The sequence below is a fragment of the Vipera ursinii genome (genome assembly GCF_947247035.1).
Source record: "Vipera ursinii genome assembly, chromosome: 2".
Taxonomy (NCBI): domain Eukaryota; kingdom Metazoa; phylum Chordata; class Lepidosauria; order Squamata; family Viperidae; genus Vipera; species Vipera ursinii.
In genome coordinates this window covers 187,406,352-187,432,989 of record NC_139513.1, presented here as the reverse complement: position 1 = coordinate 187,432,989, position 26,638 = coordinate 187,406,352, and the positions used below count along the sequence as shown (strand labels likewise).

General features: G+C 39.6%; 1 protein-coding gene across 2 annotated transcripts; it reads left to right on the top strand.

Moving 5' to 3' along the window:
- Positions 1 to 296: 296 nt before the first annotated feature.
- POPDC2 (popeye domain cAMP effector 2) lies at positions 297 to 24,998 on the top strand (the record flags this gene model as incomplete). Of its 2 annotated transcripts, none has more annotated exons than XM_083356522.1 (4): positions 297 to 787; positions 11,420 to 11,528; positions 21,448 to 21,942; positions 24,350 to 24,998. In XM_083356522.1, 3 exons carry the CDS (start codon positions 297 to 299, stop codon positions 21,910 to 21,912), a joined length of 1,065 nt encoding a protein of 354 aa, XP_083212648.1. In that variant the 3' UTR covers positions 21,913 to 21,942; positions 24,350 to 24,998. The 2 variants fall into 2 exon arrangements, with proteins under 2 accessions (XP_083212648.1, XP_083212649.1); XM_083356523.1 differs by lacking the exon at positions 297 to 787 and adding an exon at positions 10,219 to 10,326 and having other exon boundaries at positions 21,448 to 21,820.
- Between the last annotated feature and the right edge of the window lie 1,640 nt (positions 24,999 to 26,638).

Here is a 26,638-nt window from a genome sequence, read left to right as displayed (position 1 = left end):
AGAGAACAAGCTGCAAATACTCTTAGCTACTCTGTTTTTTCCACTCCAGTTCTCAAAAGGCACTTTTGGGATAGAATTTCTCATGCTTCTACAAGTTCATCAGCCAGGTCTCAAATCCCATCAAGAAGGCTGGGTATTGATTGCAATTGGTGGAAAATAACTGCAGGAGTTGTTGGATACAAATACATAATTTCAGAAATGTTCTTCTAAAATCTCCATAGAGGTGTAGGTGTAGGAATTGGCTTCAGTGTATTCCATTAATTTCAGAGTGAGTTAGGTGTAGAAGTTACAGGAAAATGAGTGAAGAAAACACTCTTTTGGATCGGATAATTTTTAATCCAGTTTTGTGTGAGAACTGGAAATACGTTATGGAAGGAGCAGTCTATCACGTCGCTAATTTCTTCTTCCTCTTTGGCTATATGGGAGGTAGTGGAACCTTTGGTGCCATCTATATTTTTGGATTGTTGTCCATTGGCTTTCTTTGCTCTGCCATATGGGGCTGGCTCAATGCTTGTGGATTAGACATCATTATTTGGAATGTGCTTTTATTTCTGATCTGCTTGTTTCAGCTATCGCATTTAATTTACCAACTCCGTAAAGACACTTTTTCTGAAGAATTTGATCTCCTATACAAACAAATTTGCCAGCCTTTGCAAGTGCCTCTCCAAACTTACAAAGAAATAGTCAAGTGCTGTGAAGAACAGGTCTTGTCTTTGGCCAAAGATCAAACCTACACTGTGGAGGGCAAGACATCCATAGATCGTTTGTCCTTCTTGCTCTCTGGCAGGTAGGTCTCTCTTTCTCCTGAAAAAATACCCTGTGATAGTGATGCTTTTGAACACTACTAAGGAGTTTCAAAGGGTAGAGAGGCAAAGGAGCTGCATGCTTTGCTCTTTCTCACACTATGGAAGAAAAACCCAATTTTTTTAACCCAATCTGCATCCTGAGGAGTTGCATAAGTGTGTGCATGGTCATTATTTCTGAGAATGGCTTTTTTACCTGGATAAAATGAGGACGGGGTGCATATGAGGAAGCATTTGATCATGTGACTCATTATTTTCAGTGTGTATTTGAACAGTCCAGAAACAAAGTTTAAGTGAAGGCCTTTAGCCCTCTTAACTTTAAAATATGAATATAAAATATAAAAGGAGGGTGATCAGTGGCAAAATGAAAACTAATGAGCTGAGACCCCATTGCTTCTCTGTTGCAAACTGACTCCTCCAAATTTAGGAAGGTTAATATATTGTGAACATGGGAGGCAGAACGTGGGTTTTCATTTCTGGGAGATACTGGGGTGATTTACAATATATTTGCAGTTATTTAACAATAATAAAAAGAACTTTTTGGCTGAATGAAATGGCTGAATGAAATGGCTGAATGAAAAATATTTGGTGAGTCAAAAGGATTTCATTGTTAGTTAGAAAGACGAGACTTATTTCAAGTTAAGAGTTCAAACCATTGTTGAACTCAGAATTCTTTAATTCTATTTCCTATACTTCTCTCCAGATTTTGGGGTGGTGGTGTCCAAGTTTTTAATAAAAAACAAAGTAGACCCTCCTGCCCTGAAGACCGTTCACTCCTATGTACAATCTTTGAAGCTGAATATACTGTATATTATGTATGAATATATATGTCACAAATGGCAGATTTTTTTAAAAAAAAAGCTTTAAAAATGATAGGTTTTATACAATCATATTACTTAATGAGAAATTTCTGAAGTAAATAATGAGAGATCGGCCCTATTAAATGCATGTCTGCACCTCTAATCCCTATTGCCACGAAGTATTGTATATTAGAAAAGATACAGCTTCTAAAATATTTTATATATCACTTATATCATTATTACATGTAATTATTAATTATTCTTTCCTAGCTTCCAGAGAAGTTCTTATTTTAGATCTTGTTATATTTGTAACATTCTCTAATTGTAGTAGTTAACTATTGTATAAATAAACGTAAGTCAGAAGGCTTTAATCAACTGAAGGTTTATATTAAAGAATCAGGCAGAGAAATGATCAGAAATAATTAATTGCCTTTCCTTTTAAGCAAAATAAAACCTAATAATGGTAGGAATATATTCTGAAATTTGCTTGAGAAAAAGGCATTCAAAACTACCAGCATGTAGTCTTACTGTGACTCAGAGATAGTGTATTTAGACAGGGAAAGAAAGGCAAATGCCTGCAATGGGAATGCAGGGATTTGGGGATCTGTTTTATGTTTGCTAAGGGACACGGTGGCTCAGTGGGCTAGGACGCTGAGCTTGTCGATCAGAAGGTCGGCAGTTTGGCGGGTCGAATCCTGAATGCCGCGTAACAGAGTGAGCGCCTGTTACTCGTCCCAGCTTCTGCCAACCTAGCAGTTCGAAAGCACGTAAAAATGCAAGTAGAAAAATAGGGACCACTACAGTGGGAAGGTAACAGCGTTCCATGTGCCTTTGGCATCTAGTCATGCCGGCCACATGACCACAGAGACATCCTCGGACAAGCGCTGGCTTTTCGGCTTTGAAACGGAGATGAGCACCGGCCCTTAGAGTTGGAAACAACTAGCACGCATATGCGGGGGAACCTTTACTTTTACCTTTTATGCTTGCTAAAAATGTCTTTGCTAAAAAATTTACTGATAGAGTAATCAAGAGTCTCTGGCAAAGAATAAAGAAAAGCAGAGCCAGGAAACTATTTTTTTAAAACACCTAATTTTTATTCAAGAAGATGAAACATGTGTAGGATTGTATATAGCATCAACAGATAACACGTTCATTTACAGTAGCTATTTAAAATCCCACAAAACAATATTTGCAATATAACTGCTCTGGTTGAGGCAATGCGTTATGTTTCTCAGTTTTTCTTACACACTTCCAGTATTACCATCTTACTTTTGTGATTTTTCATATATTCTACAAATATCTTCCATAAGTGTTTGAAAAAGATTTGCTAGCCCCATATATCTAAAACTATACTTTCAAACTTTGTTGAATATCTAGCAGACACTGTTCCTGCTGTTGATGCAGCTTACAGTTTCACTTTTTTTTGTCCTCCCTCCCTCTCTTGGAGATGCATCACACTTTTGATTGTGGGTGAAGGTTCATTCTCCAAGCTTGTGGGTTGGTTTCTGAACATTTCACCCTCATCCTACACCCGAACTACAGATATTCACCACTATTGCAAACTTTTGATTGTATGCAACTTTTGATTGATCCTCCTCCTCCTCCTCCTCCTCCTCCTCCTCCTCCTCCTCCTCATAATAATAATAATAATAATAATAATAATAATAATAATAATAATAATAATAATAATAACGATGATGATGATGATGATGATGATAATGATGATGGGAGGGACCTTGGAGGTCATCTAGTTCAACCCCCTGGTCTGGTTTTCATTTTTTTTATTTTTGCTGCCAAACATTTCATTTTTCCTGCCAAATTTTCATTTCTCTCTGTTGAAATTCATCTTGTCTATTACTGCTTGGTGCTTCACTTTGTTAAAATCTTCTTGAATGCTGAATGTTGACACAGTCCTCCAATTTGTTTGTGTGATCCATAGATTTTATAGTCTCCTTTTCAAATCAAATCAAATTTATTACAGTCCTAAGGTCAAATACAAACCAGTATCTAATAAAAGGTTCTATGCATAACAAAAAAATGCAATAGAATCTAAAAAAAAATAAGAACAAAGATAGTAAAATAAATCTAAATAAAATGCTTGTATAAGAAGTTCCAAATCTAAGTAATGGTTTACCTGGTAATATACAAATAGTGGCAGAAAACAGGGTGATCTCACAGGTTATTTTCAAATAGCCAGAAGGAGTTTCCCCCTACCCTCAAGACAAGAGGAAAATGCTTCAGGCTCAAAACATCATGTCACTTTCTGAACCTCTGGAATGAGGCCAGGAGAGCTGATGCCTTGAGACAAGGCTGGCACTTGTTGCACTTGCTGCTCCAGAGGAGGCAGGGATGGTGCTTTCTGAGGAGTTCTGGCTGGGGGCAAGAATGCTTCTGGCCTCGCATACCAGCAGACTACTGTAGTAGCTGAGGGGCTTGATAAGCAAAACCCAGTATCAGTCACATAGGCATTTAGAAGAGGATCTTTTTCTGGCATTTAAAATCATTATTTCCTGCCTTTATTAATAATGGCTCTAAATCAAAAGTCAAAAGCTGTCAGGAAAGGAGATAGCTTTATTTTAGAAGTATTTGAATTACATCCAGTTCAGCCCACATTTCCATAGAACTGTCAATAATAGTTTAAATGCTAAATATATAAAAATGATGTAAATTCATTTGGTCTAGTGATTTAGTTAACATTTTAATAGTTTCTTTTATTAGCATTCTTTTATTACTCTGGGTATTTGGCCTATTCCTTTCTTCTTTTGATTGTATATAGATGTTATATTAATCCTTTTTAACTAAAGCCTACTTTTAGTTTTATCTGCTTGTTTGAATATGAATAAATTAAAATAAAATTCTGGAGTTCTTTTGCAGTGAACTGTGACCTATTTAAAACTTTCCATCATATAGCACCGCCTAAAGTCTTTTATTGTCTTATTGTTTTTTACTATTAACTGAGTTTTAAGACTTTATCAGTGTATTAGCATACCAATACACACCCACACCCATATACATATAAACATAGATACATATATTCACACTAACATACTGAGAGCCAGTTTGGTGTTGTGGTGAAAATGCTGGTCCAGAAACCAGGAAATGGAGTTCAAGGCTTCCCTTTGGCACATAAGCTTACTGGGTAACTTTGGGCACTGTTTCTCTCTGCCCAACCCACCTCACTGGGCTGTTGTTGTGGGCAAGAGAAATAGGCATGTTTGCTGCCTTGCATTGACAATGAGAAACAAATCTAATATTATCACTATATTTATAATACTTTCATTATGTAACAATTTTATCACTATAAATATTAAATCTCATAGTTCTAGTCCTTTTTTAGCATCAATTCTATGTTATATTTTCAAAGAGCTTTTTTTAAAGTAATAATTTGTTAACTTCCCTTTCTAGTTTATCTAGATAAACTTTTTGATTTTCCTGAGGTTTCTAAGAAGTTTTATCCATGCACCTTGCATCCCAGCTTTAAAAACCTCTGTGAATATCTAGTGATATGTGATCATACTCCATTAAATAATTGTTTAATATCTTATTTAAGAATGTGTGACATCACTGGTTAAAAAAATAATGTAGGATTTAATTTCCATTGGTGTAAATTAGTTTTCTTAATTGAGGTAGATAGGATAATGGAAACTGGTGGGCTTTAGGCTATTCTTGAATTTCAGTTCATATACCCTCCCCCTTTCACAGACCTTGTGGAAAACCTACTATGTTTATAAAAATGTTTTCTGCAGAAAAATGCAATTTGTATTTGCATATACAGATAATCCTCAACTTACAAGCGTTCATTTAGTGACTGTTCAAAATTACAACGGCACTGAAAAAAGTGACTTATGAACTTTTTCACAGTTACAATCTTTGCAGCATCCCCATGATCATGTGATCAAAATTCAGATGCTTGGCAAATGGTTCATACTTAAGACTGTTGCTGTGTCCTGGGGTCTTGTAATCATCTTTTGCAACCTTCTGACAAGCAAAGTCAATGGGGAAGCCAGATTCACTTAACAACCATGTTACTAAGTTATCAACTGCAGTGATTCACTTAACAATTGTGGGATGAAATGTCGTAAATGGGGCAAAATTCACTTAACAAATGTCTCACTGAACAATAGAAATTTTGGGCTTAATTGTGGTTATAAGCTGAGGACCTCCTGTATTTCCTTTAGTGATTAGTTCTTCTTTTCTACAAAACTTTTTATAAAAAAATATATCTCCTTTTTAGCTTGTTAAATGGTTGAAATGCAATTGTGGAATTGGAAAATCTATACTTGATATATTCTTTATATTTTTTCCAAATCACTTATTGCATATTGTAAAAACTAGCAGCTTTTCATTAACTTTATCTACTTCTCTAAGGAGATAATATCATAAAATAACAGAGTTGGAAGGGCGCTTGGACATCTTCTAATACAACGCCCTGCTCACGTATTGATTCGTTGTACAGTTTAGCCTCCAGACTCTTATCATCTTTGTTGCTCTTCTCTGCACTCTTTCTAGAGTCTCAACATCAGGTTTCATACTCTTTAAATAAAGTTTCGTGTTATCTTTCTCCTTTAATATTGACTCTAAATGACTAAGTAAAGCTAAAATTATTATATTTGTTTTATTTATAACTTTATTTTTAATAACTTATTTTATAATTACTTTTTTTCCTTCACTGTTGTAGAACAAAGTCCTTGAGAAGGAGGCAGGATAGTTACAATTATACTAAGAATTAGGAGTAATTGTTGATATAACTGAAATCTGTTGAAGGTAATAACAACAACAACAGAGAAAGTCATAGAAAATGAAGAAGCTAAATTACTCTGGGACTTTAGAATTCAAACAGACAGGCATCTGTCACATAACATCCCAGACGTAACAATTGTCGATAAGAAAGATGAAAAAGTTTGAATAGTGGATGTGGCAGTGCCTGGAGACAGCAGCATAGAAGAGAAAGAAATGGAGTCGATAACAAAACACAAAGTCTTACAAATAGAAATAGAACAACTGTGGCAAAAACAAGCAAATGTACAGTAGTACCAATATTAATAGACGCCTTGGGTCTGGAGCGCCAGTTGAACACCACTGGCATTGACAAATTCGCCATCAGTCAATTGCAAAAGGCCACTTTACTAGGAACAGCTTCCATCCTGCGATGAACACAACTCCCAAGGAACCTATCATGAAATGGGTTTCCTTTCAAACCCAAATATTGGGGAAATGGGATCAATCTACTAAACCTTTAGAGGAAAATTAATGTTGATAAGCAAAACATTAAGGAAACTACAAAAAGCCTGTTGAGTGTTAAATATATGCAAAGAATGAAAGTCAAAATTTATGGACTTGCAGATGGAAAACAGATTAGAGACAAAATGACACAATATGTAACAGATTGAGACTATGAATTTAAATGGGAGAGGCTTTGTAGAGTACCAAAATGAAATTCTTTCTCAAATATTGTTAACAGGTTTAAAGCAATGATACTACAAATGGAATTTATCTAGGAAGATATTGAAGTAATGCCTGAACAGATGCTGTGATATTCCCTTCCTCCCTCTTCAAGACATTATTGTAGCCCTTGACAGATTTATCAAGCGTGATGGAGGAGGTGATGGCAGCTTGGTAAAAACAAACAGATCTCCCTTACAAAAATAGTAACTGGAATGATTCTTAGAACAAGCACTCCAAAGAGAAGAAAGGTATTCTAAGATTACACGACAGTTCTGCCCCAGGCCAAGATCTGCTATGAAGAAAAGCTTGTTATCTATAATAGAGCCACGTTGGTGCAGTTTTCATATGCTGTAGCAATATTATCTTAAATATGGAACTTAAAATTTCCACATTATTATTATTATTATTATTTTATTAAATGTATATGCCGCCCTTCTCCCTAAGGACTCAGGGAGGCACACAACAATAAAAATTAAAAACATAAAATAGAAAATTTAAAAAAGAATTAAACAATAAATACAATAATTATATGACAATTTAAAAACCAGTAAAAAGCTAATTAAAACCGTAGTCAGTCCAGGCCCACTTGTTGGAACAACCACGTCTTGAGGTGACGGTCAGGGGTCGTCCGCAGCTCCGGGGGCAATTCATTCCAGAGGGTCAGCGCGCCCACAGAGAAGGCTCTCCCCCTGGGGGTCGCCAGCCAGCATTGCCTGGCCGATGGCACCCTGAGGAGGCTGACTCTGTGGGAGCGAACCGGGAGATGGGAGGTTGACAATGGCAGCAAGTGGTCTCACAAGTACCCCGGGCCTAAGCCATGTAGGGCTTTAAAGGTTATAACCAGCACCTTGAATCGCACCTGGAGGGCAACTGGAAGCCAATGCAGCTCACGCAGGAGTGGTGTAACATGGGAGTACCGAGATACTCCCATAAGCACCCGCGCGGCTGCATTCTGCACCAGTTGAAGCCTCCGGGTGCTCTTCAAGGGCAGCCCCATGTAAAGAGCATTGCAGTAATCCAAACGAGAAGTGACGAGGGTGTGGGTAACCATGCATAGGGCATCTCGGTCCAAAAAGGGGCAGGTGCAGACCTGTAAGGTGAAGGTTAAGTTGAAATAACTTCACAAAAGTACAATAACATGCACAAAAACAGCTAACATGCTAACAAAATTTGAAACTGTCATAGATTATAAAAAAAGAAGAGCATATCCAGCATCTGCATGATTAGCTGAACTTAGGTATCACACACACACACACACACACACACACACACACCAGTTCTAACAATGGACCTTTGCTTCCTTTGAACAGGAAAGCAAAGGAAAAAAGAGCAGAATTATTTGTTGTTCCAAATCAGGAGACTCATCTTAAAGGCCATACTTTTCAGACAGTCTCAGTACAATTCTCACAAAATACATTGTGTATTCCACAGTGAATACAAGTGACAAGATGCTAAAAATAAACCCTAAATAAGAGAAATAAATTAATAAAAAATACTTTAAACATAGAATATTTAAGTTCTACCTCTTTGGCTATGAAGTAAATGTATAAATATGTGTTTTTCTCAGAATAAATATGTATGAGTGAAAATGTATATTGGAAGTGACAAAATTTAATAATGATTGAGTAATTAATTAAACTGGCATGCTGTCCGAATTGGAAAGCCAAATCCTGCATAGACAACTGGCAACTGAAGACAATTTTGTGACTCTCCTGGTGGTGTTTAAGTTCTGATCTGAGAGTAAAGAGCAGATGAAATTGTCTTCAGAGCAAAAGAGACTTATGTTGGCAGGTAGAGATCTGAGGATGAAGTTTGAATTTCTGCCAACAGGGCTGCAGCTCCCTGCAGTATATAGGGACAAGTTTGTTCGACAAAAAGGGTTGTGTCTTCTCCCTAGTATAACAAAGGGCAAGAAACTGAAATGGCTGACAATGTCAGAATCCTAATATATCCTGCTCTAAATGAAAAGCAGTATCAAACTCCCACTGCTGCACTGGGAATCCCCAAGAGCAGAATGTGAGAAAACAGGCTGATATAAGTCATGCTGGATCCTGACTTTCCCAGAAGAGACAGTTATCAAGAAGGATCATGGTAGCCAGGGAATTACTAGAAAAATTAAGTTTATGCCAGAAATACAGCTGGGGTAAATGGCCACTGAAACCCAAGGGAATTAACACAGTTTCTGAGTTAAATGCTACCTTTGAAATGCAGGACAGTCCTCCAAATATCACTTCTAAGAATCTGGACTGTGCTATTTCTATGGATTATAGGTTGTTGTGTGTGTCAGAAGAATAATTTTGGGTTTCAACTCAAGCCGGGTTTGTGCAAGAGTAAATAAAAATGAAATCCAGACAGCTGTGAGGAAAGGAGAAGTATTTATTTATTTCCAAAAGCAAAGAGTTGCCTTGGGGGCAACTGCAGAAAAATGGGATATAGCAAGATTGTTTTATAGGGGAGCTTGTCCTGAGTACGAAAGTGCATACGTGCTGATTCTAGGATGATATTTGAGGGGTGTGGGTATGTGTAGATAGATGTCACCTATGATGTTTATTCTTGTGAACGTGAAGTTCCGCTGGATGACCATTTTAATTTATTTGTGTTTACAGATCTTCTCCTTTGATATGTGAGTTAGGTCTGGGTAATTTATTTGGGGGTTTGAAGAGGTTTGAGTAAAAAAAGTTTTTCCCCGTTTGCTATTTTTACTTGATTAACTTACTTGATTAATTGACAGCTTGACTGTCAGTTATCTAGTGGAGACAGATTCTCAGTCCAGTGTGGATTCTGTAAATGTTTCAGGGAAGATGGAAACAGTATAAGGAATAAAATATATTTTGATATAAAATTTCCCACATATGCCATATAATATCTGGGTGAGAAATTTTGCTATAAAGACCCTTATTGCATGAACATATTCTTATTTCCTTTAGAGTAAAAGAAACTGAATATAGCCTTAGTAATATGATTATTAGCATTATTGGAAATAGATTGAATTTGTTCACACCCAACTTTAGAGTGTTGAAAAAATTTACATAAGATATCTAAAAGTTAAAACTTGGCCTCTAGTGTTATTCTTTATCTGCCATATCTCAGTCCCTTTTTAGGAATGTGTTCAAATTAGCAGTACAGCCAAGTGAACGGAGGCAGTCTGGAACAATAGCAAAGACAAAGGAAGTCACAAGATTAACCTTTACTCTTGATGATAATGTTTTAATATAGCAATACTGGATGGTATTCTGGAATTGTTGTCATTGTGATGAAATTCAGAAAACTTTTACCAGGTATGTATCTTTAATCATACTGTTCAAAATTTATTCTGTTGAAGGAAACCAAAGAGACTAGTCAGCCTGAATGCAAAATATTTTAAATTTCTCTTTAAAGTTCCTAGACCAGTTGCTAGACAATTGATGTGTTTTTCCCTGGAAGGATTCAATAATGCAATGTTTATTAAAACCCTAGGATAAATTTGTCCTCTGTTTTGAGAAAGAATAGTACCTTGGCAGCGTTATATGGTTCATATACAAGTGTCAGCAACAATGTAGAAAAGCAGCTCTGCAGTAGAAAAAGGTGAAGGTCATGATTCAGTCTGGAAGGTGGGAATGCTGTCTAGGCAACGGACTTGGTGAATCCAAGGACCTGCCTCATCTTCTCTAAGGTCTCTTTTTAGATGGGAAAAGTCTCTTGATTGGTGGGACAAGATTATAGGTTGTCACATATCCTTTGCTTTTTTTCATCATAGACAACATGGGTAGATGCATACAGGGCTGAACTAAATGGTTGTCCAGTATACAAAATGGCCACACCTGATGAGGGAGGCGAACTCTGAAAAAGCTCTGTCTAAAACAGGGTAGTTGACACATGGGGTATCATTGCTCTGACAAAAAGTATTCCCCTTCTTCGGTTGTGAACATGTGCTTTGGAACAAGGACGAAGCGAGAAGGGGAAGGGAGCTGTTGCATCAAACCTTCCGCTTGCAATGAGTCATTGTTTACTAGCCCTGGTTAGAGCTGTGAAGCTTGCTTCCTGTGAAATGCTTGCTTCTTTTGGGAGCATATTAATGAATAGCAGTTTGCACACAGAGCTTGAAGCCTCACTATTGTTTCCTTCTTCCAGGCACCTGTCTGCCTTGTCTTCATGTTACTTATATTGTGTGCAGAACAATCTGTTATTGTTGAACAGTATTTTTTTTTAAACTGCCACTTTGTTTCCACAGATATTGATGTCTAAAACAACTCTATCTTATATGAAGGTGTTGTTTGTATCTAAATGACCACCTGCGTGGACCTTATCATATGTCTTTTAATTGTTCAGCAATTGTACAACAGCCTTTTTAATTGTAATAATTTCCCTGCCCTCCTTTTTCTCTTTCTGCAGGGTTAAAGTAAGTCAGGATGGACAGTTTTTACATTATGTTTTCCCATATCAGTTCTTGGATTCTCCGGAGTGGGAATCATTACAGCCTTCTGAAGAGGGAACATTTCAGGTAATATTCTTCATAACGTTCTGATTTCTTTATAAGTTCCATCTTTCATTTTCTATTGAGGAGCAAAGAGTGTGAGCGTCCAAGAAAATGTTTGTGTAGTTCAGCCTATTTACTATGTCTTGGGATGTTTGCTTCCACTCTTCCTAGCTAGGATAGAATAGAATAGAATAGAATAGAATAGAATAGAATAGAATAGAATAGAATAGAATAGAATAGAATAGAATAGAATAGAACTGGAAAGGACCTTGGAGGTTTTCTAATCAAACCCCCTGCTCAACCTATACTGCCTCAGAAAGGTGAATGTCTAGCCCACAGGTCTGCAACCCGCGGCTCCGGAGCCGCATGCGGCTCTTTCGGCCATCTCTTGTGGCTCCCGGTCCTCTGCCACGTGCAGTCCCAAAAAAAAAAAAAAGTGGGACTAAAAAAGTTCAAACAATCAATTCAAATATGCAGGGTAGGTGCATATCTCGCCTTGCATATCTTGCATATTTTTTGTGGCTCCCAGTTTTTCCTTTTGTGAGGGAATTGGTTCCGAGTGGCTCTTTCACTGTTTCAGGTTGCTGACCCCTGGACTAGGGACTGCTCAGGTCACCTCTCTATGCGACCAGTTATCTTGCAAAACTCTCTTATGTACTCCAGAGCAGGTCTGCCAGCCTGTTTTATTTTATGGATTTGTTCTTCTGCTTTGAGGGCAATGGATGAATCCTCAAATCTTTCTCTCAGTCCTAGGAGGAAGAGGTTGGGGTCCTCCAATTTGGGGGCTTGCTCATTATATAAATTGTTCAGCCATTTGGCTGCCTCACCCTTTAAGCTGGACGCATTCACATTGACCATGGTGCCTGGGTCCGGGTAGAGATAGGCCCAGCAGTTCAAATGAGAGCACACTTGGTTGAGGAAAAAAAATCAGCTTCTCTGGGTCCCCATCGAAGTTTGCTCTGAAAGGTGGAGCAATCATTGGCTGCTGGGCCCCCCACTGTGGCTGTTGCACTCCCAGTTGCTGCTGGCCCCACTCTGGCTGCTGCCGTATTCCCAGGGGTTGCACGTTTGGGGGCTGTGGACATCCTCCCACCAGCTGCTGATCTCCTGGCTTCTGCACCACCCCAAGCAGTTGTAAAGGTTTCTGTTAGCTGCTGCAAGCTCAGGGATTGCTGACTTTCCACCTGTAGGGGCTGGCATATTCCCCATTGCTGCAGGGGGCCCAGACTGGGTTATCGATATGCACACTGGTTTGGGGATTGGCTGTCCCGGAGACTGGAGCTGTCTTTCTCTGTGTGGCTGGAGGCCCTGGCCAGGGACTTCAGGGACTGGAAGGCTTCTCTTGGCAGGAGTTGATTCCTGCTTCTCATCTCTAGCTCTTCAAATCTTTCCACTGACTGATGAGCTGTAGACAGGTATTTCCACTCACCCAAATCCTCAGTGGCAGATGATCTGGTAGCTCTCCACCGGTCTGCTTTTGAAGCCTTTGAGGGTGGTAAGGCAGTCTCGAGGTGTCTGGAGTCTCCGCTGGGCTGGGCCCAATCTGATGACCAGATCAGCTCTCCTAGCTGCTTGAGTTTTGCCTCCAGCTGGGAGTCCTGCAAAAGCTCTTCCTCCCCCAACTTGCTGTCTGTCACATCCCCCTCTGGGGTAGCAGCTGCTGCCAGGTTGCTGGCTTCAAGCAGTTTCTCTTTCTCGGTGATGAAATCTTCTCCTGAATCTTTGTCAGCTTCCCTCAAGTCTAGGGACACCAATTGGGGCTCAGGACCCCTAGATAGTTTGGAAAATTTGGAGATTTTGGTTTAATGTCATGGTTCCAACAAATGAAACTCTTCAAAGAACTTCAAGGCATTGTTTACCTTAAAGAATCTTTAATCTTTGGCACATGCATGGTCAAAGCCAAAATCTGAATTCTCCTCCCCTTAGCACATAGTATCAAACACAGTTCCCTCCTCTAATTAGCAGTCATTAGCATTCTCCAATTAGTTTGAATTGCAGGTTTTCCCTCCTGTTCTAGCCCACCATCTCTTATCATCTCTTATTTCAAAAGCCCATGAATTCATACACTTTTACAATATTGTTATGTCTAACTAACTCTCATCACATTCCTCCTCCTCCCCAGTATCATGTAATTCTAAGAATAAAGCATAGGAAAGAAAAAGGCTGCATCTCCATATGTTGTCAAAGCAAAGACATCCAATGTTAGCAGTGTAGACACCCAGGTATTCATGTCAGGCTTATTGGTCTGTAGTTTCCTGGGTCTGGTTTCCCCCCCCATTTTTTGAAGATGGGAACCACATCAGCTCTTTTCCAGTCCTCTGGTAGTTCCCCAGTGCTCCAAGAACTTTAATTTAATTTAATTTAATTTAATTTATTAATATTTCTATACCGCCCTTCTCCCGAAGGACTCAGGGCAGTGTACAGGGCAAGAATAAAACACAAAGTTACAAAAATTAAAAAGTTATTAAATACATGCCCATAAAAAACAATAAATACATTAATAAAACCCCAATAAAATGATAATAAAAAACCCCACCAGTCCCCCCTCAGGCCAGGCCAGCTTGTTCGAACAGGTATGTTTTCAGATCGCGGCGAAAGGAGCGAAGATCGGGCGCCGTCCGGAGCTCAACCGGTAGCTGGTTCCATAGCTCCGGGGCGCCCACAGAGAAAGATCTCCCCCTGGGGGCCACCAATCTACATTCTCTGACCGGTGGCACCCTTAGGAGTCCCTCTCTGTGGGAACGCACAGGGCGGAGGGAAGTTGACGCCGGCAGCAGGTGTTCCCTAAGGTACTCCGGACCCCTGCCATGTAGGGCTTTAAATACCATAACTAGTACCTTTGAAAGACCTGGTTCAATGGTTCTAAGATCCTGTCTACCAGTTTCCTCAGAACTCTGAGATGCAATCTATCAGGACCTGTGATTTGAATCTGTCTAGAGTTGACAGGTGTTCTTTTTCCTTAATTTTCTTATTTTAATTTGCATTGCTAGTCTGTCTTTTAAGGTTCTGTTTTTGGTAAGTTGGGTTGTATTTTCTTCTTGTGTGAAGACAGTTGCAAAGAATGAATTAAGCAGTTCTGCTTTCTTTCTACTGCCAGTTACTTCCTTACCATCTTCTCCTATTACTCAACCAATTATTTCTTTGACTTTTCTGTTTCATGTATTAAAAGAAACTTTTTTTTAAAATTATTTTTGACATTTGTGGCAAGTTTTACTTCATTCTGAGCCTTGGCTTTCCGAGGCTTTTCTTTGCAGGTTCGGCCTATTAGTTGGTATTCTGCCTTAGTTATGTGTCCCTCTTTCCATTTTTTGTACTTATCTTTTTTTTTCTTTCAGTTGATCAGAGAGTTCTTTGTGCAACGATGCTGTTTTTTCTTAGTTATTTTGTTTTTCTTTTTCATTGGGATTGAGCTGGATTGGGGTTTTATAACCATATTTTTCAGAGTTTCCCAGGCTTCTTGAGTTTATTTCCCCTTTAAGATTTTCATCCATGGGATCCTTCCCAAACTCACTCTTAGTTTGTTAAAATTAGTTCTTTTAAAGTTATGTTCTGTTGCTTGTGTCAGCATTATATTGAAGTCTAATATGACATAGTCACTATCCCCTAAAGTTCCTGCAACTTCATTTCTCTTTATCACTTCTTTGTTAGTAAGAAAAAGGTCGAGTATAGCTTTTCCTACAGTTCCCTCTTCTACCTTTTGGATGACAAAGTTGTCAGCTAAGTTGGTTAGGAATCCATTCCCACTTGTTGAAGAGTTTGTTTCCCAGTTGATGTCATGGTAGTTAAAATCCCCTATTACTACTGTGGTCCTACATACATTTGTTAACTGATTAGGAAAAAGTTCATCTATTTGTTCTGCTTGGTTGAGTGGTCTGTAGTATATAAAATTATGTGATTAAATTATGTGATTATCTGATGTGAAATTGGCAGCTTTATACCTCTTTGGGTCTATTTCTTCTCCTTTTTCAAGATACAAATAATATTGGCTTTTGTTCAGTCATCTAGTACTTCAAGAATTCTTCCACCGACTTCCAGTTTTGCACCTGCAGCGCATGGCCATGTGAGAGTGGTCCTTCACTCCACACAGCTAGTTTCTTCCTGCTTGGGATGGATGGATCCGAAGTTGCCCCTGAGAGGTGACCATGAAGGAGGGGTGCCCCATTGATAACAAAGCAATGGCAATCGCTTCGTTTGATCTGGGGAAAGCCCTTCGAACACAACAGGAGAAATTCTAGCATGAGATCAGCGTCTAGCCCAAGCTGCTTGCAGCCAAAGTCACAGAGCACGGACCTAAACATCGGTGAACAGTGTGCTTGGAATCGGTGAGAGTACTGATCTTCTTTCTTCTATCTACTATCTAAATCCTTGAAAAGATCTCATTGCAAGAAAACCTCCAGAAGTGAAGGGAGGGGACTATATCCCCATTCCCTTACAGATAGAAGCAGCAAATTAATATTAATATTAAAAAATATATTAAAATTTGATTTAAAATACTTCAGTCTGGACAAATTTAGGAACTAAAAAACTGTCAAGATTATACCCTATTTTTTGATGAAATTATAAAAATATATAACAAAAATAACTTGATTTAAAAAAAACCTGAAAAAAGAAATAACTGCTGACATCTAGTGAAGACTCAGAGAATAGAACACTAACAATAAGGACTCAGAAATTGGCAGAGTGCCTAGAAACAAAGAAAAAGTTGTTCGTTTGAATTGCAAATAACCTTGAAGATGGCTGGGAACAAAGGAAGAGCCCAGCTATAAGATTAAAAAGTGTTTGAAAGAAAAACAACACAAAACACCTGGACTGTTGCTTAAATCTAAGAACTGTTTATGGAAAAGAAAAACCTTGGCTTTTTGGCTAATCTTTTAGAGGAGAATCTGTAGGAAGGATTTAAAGTGGCTTAACATACTGAACTGTAATTTTGACTGATAAATTGACTTTTGAATTAAAACATTGATGAAAGATTATTTGAAGGGGGGAGACAACATGGATACCACATATGTATCAAAAAATGACAGGATGCCACATTCAATATTTTCTCCTGAAGGACGTAGCCTGGAAAATCAAGGGCCTCCAGAAGCAATACTTTAAGGAGGAAATATATGAAATGTTAGGACAAATACAAATGACAATAGACTCAAATCACGAGGAAATCCGAAACAACTTTGATGATTTAAATAAGCATATTTCCAATCTAAATTTACAATTAAAAATACCCAGGAAATGACAACAAAGGGACAAATAAATCAGACAGCAGACTACAAATTAGAAGAGTATGATCAAATTGATGAAACAACAAAGGAAAAGAATTACAATTTGACACAAACAGGAAAAAATCTTCAAGGTTCTGATACAACAAGAAAAATGAAATTATCAGGAGAACCATCAAAGTTTGGGAGACAGAAAGTATATATCTTACTTACTTCATCTTTTGTATTCCCAACCACATTTGTAAAAATACAGGAACTGCTGGGTAAGTGGATTACATCAACTTGGAAAATTACTCAGCAAAAGAAGAAGACCAGAGACAGATACAAGAGATTTGATTCGCCCTACCAGATGGACTATTATGTGAATAAACATTTGTTTGAATATGGCTAAAAGAACAGAGAATTTTGAACACAAAGGGGCCTTATAACAAGGATAAGAGATTTAAGTAATATAGTATGTTTTATAATATATGAAATGTTAAAATAGTAGGTTGATGTAACTTTTATTAATATTTAAGTGAAATATATCTAGATATATAAGAGATAAAAAGTATAGTATTTTTATAATGCATGATATAAAATATTGGGAGGATGTACCTAAATGGGAAAATTTGGACAGTTAGATGACTAATATGAAGAAATTATGACTGATAAGAATTGGATTGAATATAAGGGAATTTAAGTGAACAAAAATTATAAAAATAGGATGTATGCTGAACTAATGAGATGATGGTTATGAGAATAATACAAGCTGAAAAAAACATTATATAGAGAGATTATTATTATTTGTATATATTAATTATGGAATTATCAAATTTAATTATTATTGACTGATAATTAATTATTATTGTCTTTTTTTCTTCTTAAAATATAAACCAAGACAACACGCTGTACACCAGGCACTGGAGACTGTTATAGTTAAAAACTAATAAAATATCTATATAAAAAAAAGAATTCTTCCACCTCTCTCAACTGTAATTCAGAAAATGTCAGCCAGACCATCAGAGAGTTTCTTCAGTATCTTTGTATGTGGCTTATATATCCTTGGAGATTTTACACAATGGGCCCAATTGTTGGGACCCCGAGAGGTGGTTGGGCATAGACAGGGGCCTCTGGTGGAAATATATTAAGAGGCCCCTGGTATGTTTTTAGCTGGTTGTTTTAAGGGGTTAGGGAGAGGGGTGGATGGTAGGGTTAGGTGGGAATTGGGGGGTGTTCCACCAGCCGGTTGTCAGTCCGGGCCTGAGATGGGTCCTGGCAGGATGGGGTTGGGGGCCTCTGGTTTTCCTAGCAGCGGGGTAGGTTTTCAAATCCCCACGACGATTGGGAATGGCAGCGGAGGGCCATATCATCACCTGGGATCATGCCCCCGCTGTCTTCAAGTGGTGGCGTGCTCTGACCCTCCGGTCAGTACCCATTTATCTGGGAGTGAGGGGGACCAGGCCCCTGAGCTCAGGCTAGTGTACTTTAATGCCAGGTCCATTGTGAACAAGGCTCCCCTCGTTCGCGACTTGATCGAGGAGGAATGCGTGGACCTGGCATGCATTACGGAAACCTGGTTGGGCTCAGAGGGAGGTGTCCCTCTGACTGAGCTTTGCCATCCAGGTTTCCATGTGCTTCACTGGCCGCGGGCTCAGGGCAGGGGCGGGGGGGGGGTGGCGGTGGTTATACGGAAGACCTTATCTCTGCAGGAGGCCACTGTCGTACAGATAGCCGGGAGTAACTCCTCCTGAGGTGCGGCCCTGGGGTTCAGTTGGGCTTGTTTCTAACATACCTGGTGCCCAGCTGTGTGGCAACAGCCCTGCCCAAGCTTCTCGACGCCCTCTCAAGGATGGTGGTTGAGTTTCCCAGACTTATAGTTTTGGGTGACTTTAACCTGCCTTCCCTGGGAGGGTCCTCAGAGTTGGCTTGGGAGTTCATGGCCTTCATGACGGCCATGGACCTGACTCAAGTAATTCAGGGTCTGACTCATGGGGGGGGTCACACTCTCAACCTTGTCTTTTTATCTGGACAGTGGTTTGATGATCTGGGAGGAGGCTCGCCAGCTATTGTCCCCCTGTCATGGTCCGATCATTATCTCCTGCAGTTGGCCTTCCGCTATGCCACCCCTCGCCGCTGGGCTGTGGAGCCGACCAGATGGTTCTGCCCCAGGCACCTAATGGATCTGGAATGGTTCCAGACGGCGCTAGGGTCTATACCTATCTCCCTCACTCACAGCCTGGCCAACGCCTTGGTGGATGCCTGGGAAAGGGCGGCCACCAAGGCGCTCGACCGTGTTATACCCTTGCGACCCCTGACCTGGTGCAGATCCCGATGGGCTCCATGGTTTTCTGTGGAGCTCCAGGAGATGAAGCATCAAAGACGGGGCCTAGAGAGCTGTTGGAGATCCAGCCATTCTGAACCTGACCGATTGCGGTTAAGAACCTCTACGAGGTCTTATCTTGCGGTGATGGTGGCGGCGAAGTCTAACTACTTCGCTGCCCTCATCGCGTCTGCAGATAATTGCCCGGCCACCCTGTTTAGGGTGACTCACTTCCTCCTTAATCAGGAGGTGAGGGAGGAGCCCTTGCAGGGGCGGGCCGAGGAGTTTAGCCAGCATCTGACGGATAAAATCGCTCAGATTTGGGCCGGTCTGGATTCTGACTGGGCAGAGACTGATGGGGGGGGGAGATGAGCGGTCTTGGGAATGTTACCTGAAATGAATTCGATCCTGTGATCCTGGAGAAGGTGGACAGGATCATGAGGAGACTGAGTTCCACCACGTGTTTATTGGACCCATGCCCCTTCTGGCTTGTGTATGCAGCTCGGGAGGGGACATGAGGCTGGCTCCAGGCAGTAATAACTGCTTCTTTGAGGGAGGGTACCTTCCCTGCCACCTTGAAGGAGGCAGTGGTGAGGCCCCTCCTTAAGAAGCCTGCCCTGGACCCGGCTATTTTGAACAACTATTGTCCGGTCTCCAACCTTTGCTCTCTTGCGAAGGTTGTTGAGAGTGTGGTGGTGCATCAGCTCCCTCTGTTCCTGGAGGAAGCTGATTATCTGGACCCATACCAATCGGGCTTTAGGCCCGGGTACAGCACGGAGACAGCATTGGTCGTGCTGGTGAATGATCTCTGGCGGGCTCGGGACAGGGGTTGTTCCTCTGTCCTAGTCCTATTAAACCTCTCAGCGGCTTTTGATACCATCGACTATGGTATCTTACTGCAGTGCCTCAGGGGGTTGGGAGTGGGTGGCACTGTTCTACAGTGGTTCTCCTCCTACCTCCTGGGCTGCTCGCAGTCAGTGTTGATGGGAGGGCAGAGGTCTGCCCCGGGGCCCCTCGTTTGTGGAGTCCCTCAGGGGTCAGTCCTCTCTCCCCTCTTGTTCAACATCTATATGAAGCCACTGGGTGAGCTCATTCGTGGTTTTGGGGTGGGGTATCATCAGTATGCTGATGATACCCAGCTTTTTCTTTCCACCCCGAACCAACCCAGTGATGCCCTTGACGTGATGTCCCGTTGCCTGGAGGCGGTTCGGGTTTAGATGAGGAGAAACAGGCTTCGACTCAATCCTGCCAAGACTGAGTGGCTGTACATACTGGCATCTCGGATTAACCATTCTATTTCATCGTTAACCATGGGGGGTGAGGTGTTACCCCCGGTAGATAGGGCCCGCAACTTGGGCATCCTCCTGGACTCACGGCTTAGTTTGGAAGATCATATAGGAGCTGTGGCCAGGGGGGCTTTTGCCCAGGTTCGCCTGGTGCGCCAGTTGCAGCCCTATCTGGACCGAGATGCCCTACGTACAGTCACTCATGCACTTGTGACTTCCCGGATAGACTACTGCAATGCTCTCTACATGGGGCTGCCCTTGAGGACCACTCAGAGGCTTCAGCTGGTGCAGAATGCGGCTGCGCGAGTTGTGATGGGGGTCTCCCGATATTCCCATGTAATGCCTCTTCTCCATGAGCTGCATTGGGTTCCAGTTGCCCTCCGGGTGAGATTCAAGGTACTGGTGATGACCTATAAAGCCCTAAATGGCATGGGTCTGGATTACCTTAGGGAGCACCTGCTGCCAGCAGCCACTTCCCATCGTCCTGTGCGCTCCCACAGGGAGGGCCTCATCAGGTTCTTGTTGGTCAGGGAGTGCCGGCAGGCGATCCCCAGGGGGAGAGCGTTCTCGGTGGGCACGCCTGCCCTATGGAATCAGCTGCCTGTGGAACTCCGGATCGCCCCCGATCTTCGCTCGTTTTGCCGGGACCTAAAAATGTGGCTATTTGACTTAGCCGGCCTGGACTGAGGGGTTTTAAGGTTTTAATTTTAAATTTTAAACTGTTTTGGGGCTATTAATTTAATTTTATTTTAATTTGTACATTGCACTGTTTTAATTTGCCCTGTAAACCGCTGTGAGTCCTTTGGGAAAAGGGCGGTATATAAATCGAAACAAATAAAAATAAAAATAAATAAATAAATAAATAAATAAATAAATAAATAAATAAATGTAAAAATGTAAACACAGATTTGCAACAACTGTATACAATATTCCAAATTATTCAAGAAATATTTGACCAATGTATTGTAAAAACTCATTTTCAAAGATAATGCACACAAATAAACATATTCAACATGAATTTCTTTCCAAATGTGGATTTCTTGTATATTTGTATAAGTCTAACAAAATGTGAGATAATACATGACTTTGTTATCCTTAAAAACAAACACTTGAACTTTTTTCTTTTGTTTCTTTGGCAGGTAACTTTGACAGCAGAGATTGACTCCTGTTTTATCAGTTGGCAAAGAAAAAAGCTCTACTTGCTTCTGGCTAAGGAGCGCTACATTGCCCGACTCTTCTCTGTCCTCCTTGGCTATGACATCTCAGAAAAGCTCTATGCCTTGAATGAAAAGCTTTTTGCTAAGTTTGGCCTTCAATTTGACATCCGCTTACCCAGCCTCTATCATGTCTTAGGACCTACTTCAGACACAGAGGTAGAAAAGGCAGAGTACGAAGAGGCAGTTGTGCGTGTAGGTGATTTACCTGCGGTTGGCCAAAGAGCTCCTGGGGTTTCTTGCACTGTGTCTCATTCTACTCATCCTAGGAAATCTCGGCCTGACAGTGACCTGTCTGGTGAGGACTCTACCAGTCTTGTATTGGAAGATTTTGCTGAGTTGACAGGGTCTTTTATGGACTATATGAGTGAAGGGGAGTATTTGAAGTGAGTAAACATGGGCACACTTCACCCTGAATAAGTAAGTATTCTTTGTGCCTTTAGAAAGAAACATATCAAGATATGCAAGGAAAGGGTAACTGATGTATCCAGCATACTGATTACCGGTACCTCACATTTCCTTAGAACCTGTGGTATATCAATTCTTAGCTCATTTGCTGCAAAAAGATTGCTTTGGGTCATGGCTTTGTCAAACTTCATCTCATTTTTGTATGAACTACTAGCTTGCTTAATGACTGTAAGAATGCTGTTGACATTATATCTTGATTTTGGTAAGGTATTTAACAACATAGCCGTGACATTCTGCTTAGCTAATTAACTAAATGTAGGCTAAATGGTTTGAGAATTGGTTCAATACATTGTTAGTTCAAAAACTGAATTTGGATAATGCTCATTAATGATTCTTCATCGAACTAGAGAGAAGATACTACTTAGAATGCCATGGGGTTCAATCCCAGGCATGTTACTCTTCAATATTTTTATTAGAGATTTGGATGAGGTGGAAGGAATACTTATTACATTTAGAGATGACATAAAATGATATTAGGCTTCTATGAAGCAATTTAGATTTACTACAGTGATAATCATTGCAGGAATCATTTGGAACCATGCCCCGTTGCCATGCAATCTTACAGTATCCCTCACACAGTGCCCATCCTAGGAAGGGGAAGGAACGGATATTGGAGTGAATAATATAACAGATTCACTCTTCTGTCGATGTGCTTGTCCACAAGAAGATTGAATTACACCATTTCATTTTTCATAGGTGACACCAAGACTGGATTTTTACTATGATCCTTTTGTCATATTTATCTCTGTCAGCTTTAATATCTGTTTCAAAAATGGTTAGAATCATGTGCTGCATACTATGTCCTATTTATTGATGTTTTCCTGAGGCTTTGGTTTGAAGCTGAATATTATTAATATACTTGTTTGTTTTTAAATTTGTGTTTGAAACCATTCTGCAGAGCAGGTCTAGGCAAATCAGGCTGTATTCCTCATCACCCCATTTTTTTGTGATTTTTCAGTTCCTATACATGCAATTCGATGACAAAAGTGCCATTATTTGGTGATGTTATTTTTAGGAAATTTGGGTAAAATGGAAATCTTCAACTGACATAATTTTAACTGCTCTCCTTTGCCCACCAATTTGGAGTTACTTGACCAAAGATCAAGAATTCAAAATTTATTTATTTATAAATGTTTAGACCGTCTATCTCCCCTATAAGGCAACTTTGGGCAGCAAAAAGTTGTTCATTTTATTTTAAAATCTTTTATAGGCTGCATTTTAAAACCACATTTTGCCATAGCTACACTTCTTAACAATAACAACTTTACAAATTAACAAAACTCTTGTTAAAAATCCCATGAATGCGTAATACTATGATTCAGCTTAGAACATGTGAAAGGTTTTAGTAAGACAGTTTCTTTAAACATAGTACAAACTAAATATAAATTTCTGGAAAAGAGTTTGTGAGCATAGGAAAATAGGAAGAAAATAAGGCTCCAGTAATACATTTATTGATCTAAATTAGCTAATTACAAGTTATCTTGAGAAGCAGACAAAATTCACTTTAGCAAAGGATCTGAAAGAGAAGATCTTGGTCTCCTGATAAAATAGATTCAAACTCACCTTAAGAATATTTTTTACTAATTGTTATTAATCTGAAAACAGCTTTTTGGTGGAGGCTGAGTGCTTTATTGGTTATACTTTCCATTTCTGATATTAAAAGGCTAGCACTAACTGTAAAAGTCATTGAGAAAATCTATTTTTAAATATGTCTGTGGAGATTCTCAATCATCCAGGCCATTGCTGTTTTAAAGGTGCTTTTCAAAAGGCAAATGGACTTCCTTGGGTTTTTTTTCCTGGAAAACATTTTGCTTCTCATGCAAGAAGCTTCTTCAGTTCTGGCTGGAATGAACTGAAGCTCCCAGAACTGAAGAAGTTTTTTGGATGAGAAGCGAAACATCTTCAAGGAAAAAGCCAAGGAAGTCCAGTTGCCTTTTGAAAAGCACCTTTGGGACATTTTAAATATATCTTCTGTCAGTTCTAACAGGAAATCTATTGCACGGAAGAGTGATGAAAAGAAAAGAAAAAGTAAGGTTTGCTCTGATTTCCTGCAATGCAACCTGTGCACCCTCAGATCTGTTGAGTTACATCACAATGTTGGGATTTGATTCAACAAGATTACAATTCTAAAGCTTTTCTCCTTGGGACACCCTGCATATTCAAGGTGGGCTGGACTTAGATCTCTTGTGGGTATAAAGGGACCCAAGGCTGATGATGCACTTCATCCCCCCCTCAGGCTCAGTCTGGTCATCTCCTTGGTGAAACATTAGGATAATATTAGCTTAGGCAATAGAGTTGCTTCCTTTAAAACTGGGCATAAGCTAGTTCTTATAATAATTATGGATTCTCTTTCATACAGCTTTGGGAAACCACCTGAGGACTAATCATCCTGCCCTTGCAAAAGGACGAGCCCCTCTGGCTCCAACTCAGACCCCAGAACTCTAGAGAACAGCTATTGGGAATCCAAGACCTGCATGAAGCAATCAGGTCACTGATTGCCAATCAGGATGCCCTTCATTGTTTGTCTGTCAAAGCATATATAAATTTTTTGTCCATATGATGCACTTTGAAAGGTATGCATAGAAAAGAGAGGCAGTGATGGGATATTTTCCAGAGTATATCAGTCTGCTCTGCCACCTGGATGTTTGTATTCTTGAACACTTGATATATGTTAAATATATTACATGTCTTGGAATTATGATGGTATAATTAATTGATGGATCATGATAGAGGTTCTATTGATTTTCTTCTTTCGTAAATCAAAGAAGGAAGAAAACTATATTCCACTTGTTCCTTCAATTTTGGTAATCATTAGTGTGTTTGCTAATATGAGGAGTCTTTCTTCTCACCAAAGCTATATTCTTCACAAAGGCATCCCACGATAACACAGACCTTAAATAAACTTTCCCCCCATACCTGGAAGATTCAGTTGGTATAACATGCAACAAGTAGGCTGCCATCTGGTGTATAATACTAGATACATATTATAACTGTGAGGCAAGATCTGCACTTTCAGGGTAAAATTTAAAGATTTGTCTTTAAATTTTAAACAGTTCACAACATAACTACCTAGGGACCACAGGATGAATCTATTAAGACAGTAACATCAACTGGAGAAATTCTCTTGAAGATGCATCTGCTTTCCAAACTGTTTAATAGGAGCAGAGTAAAAGGCTTTCCTTTTGCTCCCCATTCGTCTTCAGAAAAGATCAATATATCCCTTTCCAATTTGGGCTAGTTTATAGTGATTTACAATATTTTAAGTGTTGGCTTTTAATTGTTACCTTAGCTGCTTTGAGTAACTTATGGAGAGAAAATCAGGATATAAATTAATATAGCAACACTGTCTTCTTTCTTCCTGCAGAGGATAATATACCAATTATAGGGATGCAATGAATTGAGAGAATGAAGCATATAGTATATGCCACTATTAGTTTCCATAATTCACCCAACTTGCATGACAGAAATGAAGTTGCTTTTCAATAGGGTTGGCCCCAGTGACATCAGATTCTCTGCAGAAAGCACTGGTGTGATGAAAAGACTTACAAAATGACTCTAGGAAGCCCAAGTGAATGGAAAGTTAAATGAAAACTTTATTTTATATGTTATTAATGAGAGACAACGGTTCTACAGTTAGCACTTTGGAGGGTGTTGCTTTTAAACCCTACAAAAACATCTTTACAAAATAAAATTAAAATAGTGATGCCAAGTCTGGTAACCTGTCCTGATACTGTTACTGTCTTTGTTTTAATACCAAAGGATTTTGCTGAGACAGAAGGAAGATCTTCACTCCTCCCAAAGAAGTCAAGATCAGACAAAACATGTATATGTCCATCTTCTATGCTTTTCCTGTTTTGAATTAGGTTATATGACATAGAAAATCTTTATATTTTCAACATGCCAGTTGTCTTGAGCAAAGATTTTAGATTAAGGGGTAGAATTTTACTTCCATTTACTGCAAAATACTAGTTGGATATGAAGGAAAAAGTTTCTGCTGTATTGAGTAAAGTCTTCATCTAATGCACAGGTGTCAAACACACCGTGTCACATCACATGTTGCGACGTATCATGGTTTTTTTCACATTGCCGGAGCTGGGGTGGGTGCGGCCTCCACATGATGCAACCAGCCCGCGAGCTGGCAGTTTAACACCACTGATCTAGTGGATCAGAAAATTGAATTGAATGTGCTAATGAACATTAGAAGAGAAATTCATGAAATGCCCTCTTCCTTGATAATGGCCTTCCACTCTTAAAAACATGCCATTTGTTTCCTTCTAAATGGAGAACTACATTTACAGTGAACAGTATGATGTAGGGAACACTTCAAACAATTAGCACCACGCACAGTGCCATGTACACATTTTCACTCCAGATTTATTAGTAATAGGTCCTGTTCAATTAGGTGCTGTTCCATTTTATGTACATTGCATTTATTTTCTTCATAGTTGTAAAACTATTTAATTTTTACTAAAACAGGCTTAAATTATTAATAGTTGAAGTGAAACAAGTATTCTGTGACAGAAAACACATATTCAAAAAATTAACGTCACACATTTGATTTTAAAATACCTTCTAAGTCAGGGCTTTCAACCTTTTCACCCATTGTACCCCTTTTAGGATATGGCAACATCTGTGTACCGCCAGTCGC